The 9,540-nt window shown below is 33.4% G+C and overlaps 1 protein-coding gene across 1 annotated transcript; it reads left to right on the top strand.

The window, feature by feature from the left end:
- The first annotated feature begins 480 nt into the window (after positions 1 to 480).
- Positions 481 to 8,960, top strand: LOC142340468 (sialin-like). Its single transcript, XM_075391043.1, has 3 exons — positions 481 to 937; positions 1,417 to 2,268; positions 8,892 to 8,960. Exons 1-3 carry the CDS (start codon positions 638 to 640, stop codon positions 8,958 to 8,960), a joined length of 1,221 nt encoding a protein of 406 aa, XP_075247158.1. The 5' UTR covers positions 481 to 637.
- Positions 8,961 to 9,540: the final 580 nt, after the last annotated feature.

The following is a 9,540-nucleotide window of genomic DNA, read 5'->3' as shown; positions in this document are numbered from 1 at the left end:
TTTGTTATCTTACGAACATAATTCTCTTTGAACTTCTTAAGGTACACTAATTTTTGCATGCCAAAGCACGTATATATGACTACATAGCCAGGGAGTAAATAATTCATGAGTAATCAGCAATTTAATTGCAAAAAATGATTCTTCGAGTTCAGTGTTTGCGAATTAAACTTTGGCGCTGGTTTTAAAGCTTGTTATGAACGAAAAGAAGTAAGTTGGCTTTTGCGACGTGAGCACATGAGGTATATGTTCAACGGTAGTTTTGTTCGTAATATATATTTGAAAATTACTTAACATTTGGTAGTGATCTTGTTGAAAATTTTCTAGAATGTTCTGATCTTTCGATTGGAGTAAAGCTCTGATTTTACTATCATGCGAGGTTATTCTAGTCTGGAAAATTTCTACTGTATTTTTTGTTCATGCGCATTTACGTTTCCTCTCCTTTTTCTCCATTTTTCTTTGATGATAAAAATATACTGATAGTAAAAGTATAGTGATAACAAAACTAAAAACGAACGGTGATTAAGTAAAAGTATTTTTGGGTTTTGGGACAAAAAACTCGACCTCAGTTACTCTAGGCTTAGTTTGCTTCCCAACGACAGCCTTCCACAATTATAGCATTATTCGAGAACCTCAAAAAATGACTGTTGCTGGTGATTCTTCTGAACTGGACAACTTAATGCTCCGAAATGACGATTATAACTATCATGAGACAACCTGTGAAAAATTGTGTTCTACGAGGTTAAAAATTGCCCTTCTCGGGTTTCTGGGCTTTGGGACTTTGTTTTCGATGCGTGTGATTATGAGTATTGCAATTGTGGAGATGGTTTACGATCAGGGGACCAAAGACGGCTCATACGACGAAAATTGTCCAGTGTCTGAAACTTCTCAGGGATCTGTTCCGATTTTCACGTCCAACAAACTTTCACGTATAGGTCACGTGACACGAATGAGTTCACTGATATAATCAGAAATTCGACGAAAACTTTGTAGCCGCTAGAGATGTAAGTCAGAATTTTAAAGTGACTTTCTCAAATTTTAAAATCTATAGAAAATATCACTATAAAGGCGCGACATTTCGGGTAAGAAAGGGGGCTTTCGAGAGGTCTAAAACATACATAAAATATGAGCTGAAAGTGCTGAATGTTTTTACTTGATTTTCAACTCATACGTTCAAATTATAAAATATAACGCCCTATCCATGATCTAGGCTCATCCATGATCTAGGTCTGTAGAACCTTACAAGATTATATTAATATTTTTAAGAGTTTTAATTATAAAAGCATGGCCCCAGTGGAAATCTAGCAGTTATCTTGCGTTTAACGCCTATCTTGCAAGATAACGTTTATTTTCCAAGATCCGGGCGTACATCTTGCAAGAATAATATAGTCCAATTGGGATAGGGAAAATTTGTAACAGATTCCTTCTCAAAAGGCCAGTTTGACCGGAGGAACATTTAACTGGACCACAACCCAACAAGCTAACATTCTTGCTGCCCATTTTTACGGTTACGTTATCACACAATTACCTGCTGGATATCTTGCGTCCAAATATGGAGGCAAAAACATAATGGGCTACTCTGTTCTAATCAAGAGCTTTTTGTCTATTTTGAACCCCCCTTTTGCCTATTTGGGGGTGCCATGGTTAATAACCTTGCGTGTTATTGAGGGTATGTTTGAGGGTATAACTATCCCAGCATTTAGTCACCTAACAGCCCGGTGGTCGCCCGAAATGGAACGAACATTATTTTATGGGCTCTCGCTTTCTGGATGCTCGTTTGGTCTAATTTTCTGCTACTCGAGCGCAGGATTGCTGTGTACTCTTGATTTCCTGGGTGGGTGGCCATTAGGGTTCCTAATGAATGGAATCTTTGGAGTTATTTGGTTTTTTGTATGGAATTATACGTCGGCAGATTCGCCCGAGTGTCATCCGAGGATTTCGACAAGTGAGCGTGAATACATACTTGCATCCTCTCAAATAAAGGACCAAGTTCAATCCAATATTCCTTGGAAAGAAATGTTAAAAAGTCCTCCATTTCACGCGTTTGTAATTCTTCTAATTTCTTTGCATGTAGTTGATTACGCTCTGCTGACAGGATTACCTTTATATTTCTCGAATGTATTGAATTTTGACACCGACTTAGATGGCTATTTATGCGCTTTTCTCTGGTTTTGCAATATGTTGGGTTCAATATTCCCTGCTTATGTCACTGACCGAATACGAGAGCGGAAAGTTATATCAACTACAGGGAACCGTTTCCTTTTCCCCATGGTAAAACCTTATAATTTAATTCATAGTGTTTCAAGTTGCGTATTTTATGTGACTCTAATGAAATCACTGAGGAAATCGGACATTCGTCGAGAACCGCGTTGTTGTTTCAGATTTAATTCAGAATTTTGAAGTGATTTTAGCAGAAGTCAAGCAACCGTACTCCGAACATGTACTTTGCAAGTTTTTAAATCTGGCCTTGTGTGTAGGAAAATCAGGCATTACTCCGCAAAGGCAGACCTGAATTGGTCAAAATTTACCTATCAAATTTTAAGAGTGTAACTTAATTACGGGTTAAATTGGGTTAATTGGGTTAATTTTAAGAATTGGGTTAAATTAAAAATCTGGGCTGTTTAGGAAAATTAGTAACCGAATTTCGCAAAATTAGAAAATCTAAGCATAATGAAATCCAGTCTACAACGCCCGTAGCTTGAATTGCGGTTTTGACCTTAACGCACTTCCTTTCTTTAATCAAAATTACCGACCTACTTTTAAAAAAATGATTGGCGAAAATTCCGTCAGCTTAAAATTTTGAAAACATAGCTGGCAGATTGCCAGAAAATAGCCCCGATAGTTGCGTAGATCTGCAGTCTCAAAAAGATAGTAAAAAAAGACAGACCAATAAATTATTCTTTTCATTAAAGGATGAGATGTTATGTTTTGATTAAGAATCTGCATAATGTTTTTCTGTTTCTTTTAGATGCTCTTAAATGATCTGCAATTAGAGTGACACACACTCACTTGACCTTATCTCTTTGAATTGAAGTAAGGAAAAATCAATTTCAGAGTGTGGAGGTCATTTTTGAGAGTGAAGTAAGCCAGATGTCACCAAAAACTTTCACGAAAATGAACAAAAAAACTCGTTCCACTAAGAGTGAAAAATGACGTCACGCACGCAATTCAGTTAAAACTGCGTGAACGAATGAACAAATTGCAGATTTGAAGTGTTTGTGACGTCATATGGTCTTAACAAAAATCTTGACGACGAAATTAAAAAACCAGGAGAAGGCCAATATTAGCCTCAGCTATCGCTTTGCGGCTATTAATAACCAGTGTTAGCGACGGTTTAATTTGACGACCATTCAGTGCAATTAATTGTGTAATTAGCTACTAAACCGAGGCATTTATTGCCACTTGTTGTGGATTTTAATATTGTGGAATTTTGTTAGCAAATTTTGGAATTGTGTTGCGTTAACGCAGTTCAACAGTATTAGGAAAGTTATTTTTTCGGAATTCAGGCTACAAAGGATCTTGAATATGATTTTGGATTATTGAAATAATTTTTTCAGTGAAGATTGCTGTTAAATTTTCGAAAGAACTTTGCTTAGATACCTTGAAGTTGTTGGTGGAAAAAACTTTCAAATTTACTAAAAATGAAACCATGCAACCCAAAAGAAATGAAAGAATTTTTCAGCAAAATTACATCTCTCCGGAAATCCTTCAACTGAATAGGTAATCATGCAGCTCGATTTGCTGAAATCCCTCAGCTGGGTTAGATGACAATTTAAACAATTCTATTTGAGCGAATGCGATTTTACCCAATGCTCTGATAGTTTTATTCAATTATTACAAATGAGCAGTCGCTATTACCAGGTTGTTTAAGCATACTTAAGTGGGCAATATAATCCCATGTTCGGTTGTGATAGTTCCATAATATATAGTCGGCTAAATTCTCGTTCCGGTAATTTTGACAAAAGGGTAAATTAAAGTTGGTATTGGGCAAAATGGCAGGTTGGGTATAATGGCATTGGATAAAATGGAATTGGATAAGTTTTCGTGACATCCCTCAGCTCGAAACAGCCCTCGAAACAGGAATACTGCAAATGAATTTGAAAAACCTCCCTCGTAAACTGGACTTGCGTTCATACTGTTTTGATTTAAAATTTTTATTCAGGCTGTTTTTAATTTTGATGGACGTTTACTAGCGAAAGACTTGTGGTATCTTTCAAGTTAATTTGAAATCTCAAAGCCTCTGAAATCTGGTGAATATTAGGACATTGCAGTAATCTTAGGTTATATATTCTTTTGCAAATGTTTCTGTTTTATATCACTGGCGTACTTCGTAGCTAATAAAGTTATCAGCATTAGAGGGTGCAACTGTTTTGTTTTGAAAATAATATTGATCACATGAGAAGGAAAGTGTTCCAAAAACAGCTATTCGGAAAATCAATCAAATTATTTGTTCGGTCTTTACCGCAGTTTTCCTAATACTAGCCGGATATGCCGAGTGCCAGTCTAAATTAGCATTTGGTCTCATATCAACCGCTTCGTTTTTCTTTGGTTTCTTGTACGCAGGTGGATTTTGCAGTTGTCTCGATATTGCACCATATTTTGCAGGAACTATTCAATCTGTAGGGGCCACAATTGCAGCTTTAGTTGCAATGTTTATGCCTTTAGTTATAGACGGGTTTACGAAAGAGAACATTCACAGTAGCGAGTTATGGTTACATTGTTTCTACTTTATTGGAGTCAGTTCAGTGCTTGGTGGAGTATTTTATACGTTACTGGGTTCTGGTGAAATTCAACCATGGGGTGAACCTAAAAATGGATGCGAAGCGCTAACAATTGAACAAAGTGAACATAATTAATATGTCAATGCCGTCTATTTGTGACCATCCGTTTTCATCAATTAATTTTCCTAAATTTTATTTTTTCAGCAATATACCCTAGCAGAGCCATAAGAAATTATTAATAAAACTAAAACTTTTATAAAATTTTGCATAGTGCATATTTTTTTAATGAAATTTTATCACTTATTGGTTGTGTTTTAATAAATAATAATATACATTCTTAGAAGTAAAAAATTTGAATTAACTGATGATTTGTTTAGCAATAATTTTTAAAGATTTGTAAAGATTTTCAAATTTTGATTTGCAAATTATATAATTATGTATGGATTCTTTCAATTCTAATTATCTGAATTATTTCACAGTTTGGAAACTAATAATTCAGATCAATTGACATAAAGTGATCCTCAGTAATGGGACGTAATTTGTTTTTAATGATGATTTTTGAAAACTATTTGATTGATTTTTAATACGTTTCTTAGCATTAAATGCTTTTAAAAACTGTTTATCAAATGCCTGCCAAAGAATGTTTGTTGTGCACATGAAGATATAAATAATGTCTCGAATACAAATTTTTTTCAAATTGTATTCAAATTTTTCTATAATATTTGGGCTGTTGATGAAAGAGGAAAGTTTTTTACTCTAGAAAACCGAAACAATTTAGTGATTCATAAGAACTGTTGTTCTTAAAGATTCACAAAAACTGTGGTGTTATCTCAATCAACTTAAGAAAGCCTGTTTCTGAATATCTGGAAGCGTCGATTACGCTGGGAGAACACAAGCGGTCCTATTTGAAGACCTACACATAAATTAAGTGTTCATTCTGAATGATATAGTAACTAAAATTATACTTACAATAAAAATTTGAAACAAGCCGTCACTAGCAATTGGCACGCCAAAAGACTTCTGCCTTCACTGATAAGGGTTAAAATATTTTATTTCCTTTTTGCGTGTCAATTTGTTAGCAGCAGGAATCGAATTGTCTCTGGGTTTTTTCTCAATTTTCGGTTAATTTTTTTCAGTTTGTTTAGAATTAACGATTTATGGCTGTCAACGCCACAAAAGGTCAAAATAAAGCCCTAATTTGTTCACTATTGTGTTAATTTTCCTTATTATTGTGCATAATTTATATAAAAATAGCAATGACAATCTTTAAGTCAGGTTCTATCAAAATTTTTGCAAGGAATTAAGGAAGTTTGAGACTTGAACGTTTTGCAGCTATTATTTTTGTTCCGACCCCACTTGTGTGGGGGTGGGAGGAACTATATATTCAAATGGTTTTTTTTGTTCAGACAATTTTTGGCCGATTGATATATTCATCGTAGAGAAATGTCAGTGGCATCATTAAAAAGCTCGTCCAGCCTAGAATGCAGAATTAAAAAGAAGTTTTTTTTTGAATTTCGTTGTTTTCGAGGAGTTATCTAGGTGTAAACATTTGTGTGGACACGGGATATTTGCCATGATTTTATTCACTTTTAGCGTAATTTGTGTTCAAGTTAAGATTTTTTTTCCAAAAAAAATATTAATTCAAAATTACATGTCACGCTACAAAATTAAACAATTTTGTGTTGCCAATAGACGAAAGGCGATGAAAAGGCTAGTTCTGGTCTTATAGGGAAGTTTACCATCAAATAAATTCGAATTCAATTTGTGAGATGTTTTTTTAGAAAACTTTCATTTTTTGTTAGTCACTTTTTGAGATTTTACTAAATTTTTGTAGTACTGTGACAAAGAATCGTTGACTTAAAGTGCAATAGCCTTCCTATTCAGCTTTAAGTGAACCTATCTAGTGCTTTGAGTGGACAACTAATGGCTGTTAAGTCTTAAAAATAATTTTTTGAACATTAACCGGTCTTGAACTTTTTTCGTGAACTGTAAGTCAGTGTCAGTAATGACAGAAACCACTTCTTCCTAATGCAATCAAACTTAAACTAGTTTATTGTTTTTTTTAGTGTTAGTTTTATGTCTTTGATGCCAAGAGTTTTCATATTTTTAAAAATTTTTGAATATTTTTTTTCCTTATTTAGGTTCCTTTTGAAATCTTTTCACGTTATCCTAAAAGTGATAGTTTCCATTGTTTTTGAGAAGACGTTAAATGGATCCTAGATAAATTTTCATGAGAAAAATTTAGTGTTTAAATGGCTTCGACACATTCTTCTCTTACTTTTTTACTGAATTTTTTGTTTTTGCCTTCATTTGTTGTTTTTATAGTCGTATGAGTTTTTGTGATGTATTCTTGATGACTTATGAATGAAAAATATACTTAATTTCCCATCAAGGCGTAGCTTTGCTTATTTTATGATTTCCGTTGAAAGCTATTGAGCTTAATGGCTGTTAAGATTTTAAAAATAAATTTTCGAATATTTTTTTGAAAAATAACTGATCTTCAACCTAATTTTGTGATTTTTAAGCCAGTCTCTGTAATGACAGGACACCTTGTTTTCTACTGCAACCATAATTAATCTCGTTAGCTGTTTTATTTTCTAACTATTAGTTTTATTACTTCAATACCACGAGTTTTTTTTTAAATTTTGAATAATTTTTTCGTGATTCTGGTTCCTTTCGAAATCTTATCACATTACCGTAACATTGATAGTTCTAATTGGCTTAGGGAAGACGTTCATTGGATCATATTTAAAGTTTTCGTGTAGAAACTTATTGTTTAAATGGCTTCAACACTTTCTTACACTTTTCTTCTGATTTTCTTTTTTTCGCCTGTATTTTTGATGTTTTCAGAGTCATAGGACTTATTGTGATGCCATTCTGACTCTATTTGATTGACAAACATCTTTGTCTTCGCATCCAGGCATAAGTTAGCGCATTTTTGACTTCCGTTGAAAGTTATTGAAATTAGTGGCGTTGATACTACGGGTTTTCTAAAAAATTTCGTGTCTAATATATATGTAAATATTTCTGATATTTTGAAGTCATATTGTTGCAAAAGAAGAATCCTATTGCTGTTAAAAGATTGGTTAAAGCTTGTAAATCTTCTACTGAAAAGCTCATTTTTAATGGCTTCGACACTTCTCGCTATTATGTTTTGTAAATTCGTTGTTTTTTTTCTTTATGTAGCCGTAAAATGCTGCCATGTCTCATCAGTTTCTAATTGAGGATTGAATGAATGGTTTTACTCAATTCCGTCAGTTTTTAGTGAATGATCTTGAAGTTAGTGATAATATTCGTTTCCGAAGATTTTCAGTTATGTTCTTTTCGTCAACAAGTAACTTATTCACATCATTGAGAGGTCCCATCCAATTCCCTGTAAATCAAAAATTAACATGTTTATTGAGATTGTTTATTGATTGTTATTATGTTTCTATTGATATTATGTTTTGTACTGATGTTTTGTTTTTTGGACAATATGCGTTGTTGTTACTGCTTTTAGTTTTAGATTTTGAGTTTTTGCCGTGAAATTTTTGTTTTTGCTTATTTTGTTGTTCATTTGGTTTTTCGTTGTCTTTTTAATGGAAATTAATTAATTCAATTAGTTGTTTCGTTGTGTAACAATTTTTTTAACTCAAACATCTATTTTTGGTTATCTCCTCAATTGGTTGACAATTGGGTCAAAAATGTAGATGAGCTCGGGTCGGAACATCAATTGAGAACGCACATTAACGAGCCTCCTTGTACTAAAATAATTCAATCGCGCTTTATCCAAACGTTTGATATATTACCTAAAAACCGCTTTTTTGCTAACCGCACGATATTGTCAATGAAAAGCATTTGAATTAATATAGTGTTTTCGGTGAAATATTTGTTTAATCAAAAGTGATAAAACTGGAAACTGATTAATTGAAGCTCTACATTTTTAGGAAAAGAATTTTAACTGAATACCTCATATTTAATCTGAAATCCTGCTCTACAAACGGTCTTATGCCTTTAAAGATAGTTTTCATTTGAATCAATGCAAGACATGATTAAAATGACGTGGACGGTATTTGGTATTAACTTTTCGCCTGGGCTCATAAAACTGCCCTATAGAAACTATAGTTTTTATATCGCTCCATTATAGAAAACGCTCCGCTAATATAATTTATTTGAAACCTGAATATGTTTTAGGTCCCTAAATTTAGTTTTGACTGGCTAATTTTGGATCTTTTATCAAATGGAGAACAATTGGAGAACTGAGTTTTGACTATAAGACAGCGAAGTGATTTATCGCTTTGACAATTTTACGATTCTCATTTTTAAAATGATTTTTAATTGTTAGTTTTCAGCAGCAACCTGATCACTTTTACTGAAGTGAGTGATAGAATTTTTGAACCAATACACTTAATAGCGATATTTCAAATTCCATTATCTATAAAAGCAAGAAAACAAGCGCGAGATAAGTTCAAACCAATAATAATACGTAGAGACCATGGCCATGCCTCACCGGCCCCTGGGACTTACACATGACCTGTGCTCAGCATACTCTTCTCTAAGAAAGTTGAATCGGTTTAGTTTTTGAGTGATTGGTAATTTCTGTTCTACATGTGACATCGAAGAAAAAAATGGAAAAATCGGCAACGTGGTTTCGCACATAATGTTCCAATCCCTCTCATCCACATTTTGGTCTTAATTGTCTACAAAATCAGGAAGAGATTTATTGTACAGAAATAATTTTGTATGAATAAAAAATTGATTGAAGCTCAAATCATTTAGCAAAGTTGATAATGCGACATTAGGGGGACGTTGAGAACTGCCAATTGACAAAATCAATTAACAA

This window comes from Convolutriloba macropyga, chromosome 5 (genome assembly GCF_964194025.1).
Source record: "Convolutriloba macropyga chromosome 5, txConMacr16.3, whole genome shotgun sequence".
NCBI classification, from domain to species: Eukaryota; Metazoa; Xenacoelomorpha; order Acoela; family Convolutidae; genus Convolutriloba; species Convolutriloba macropyga.
The sequence above is the reverse complement of the archived record's forward strand: the minus strand, read 5'-3'. Positions and strand labels throughout refer to the sequence as shown.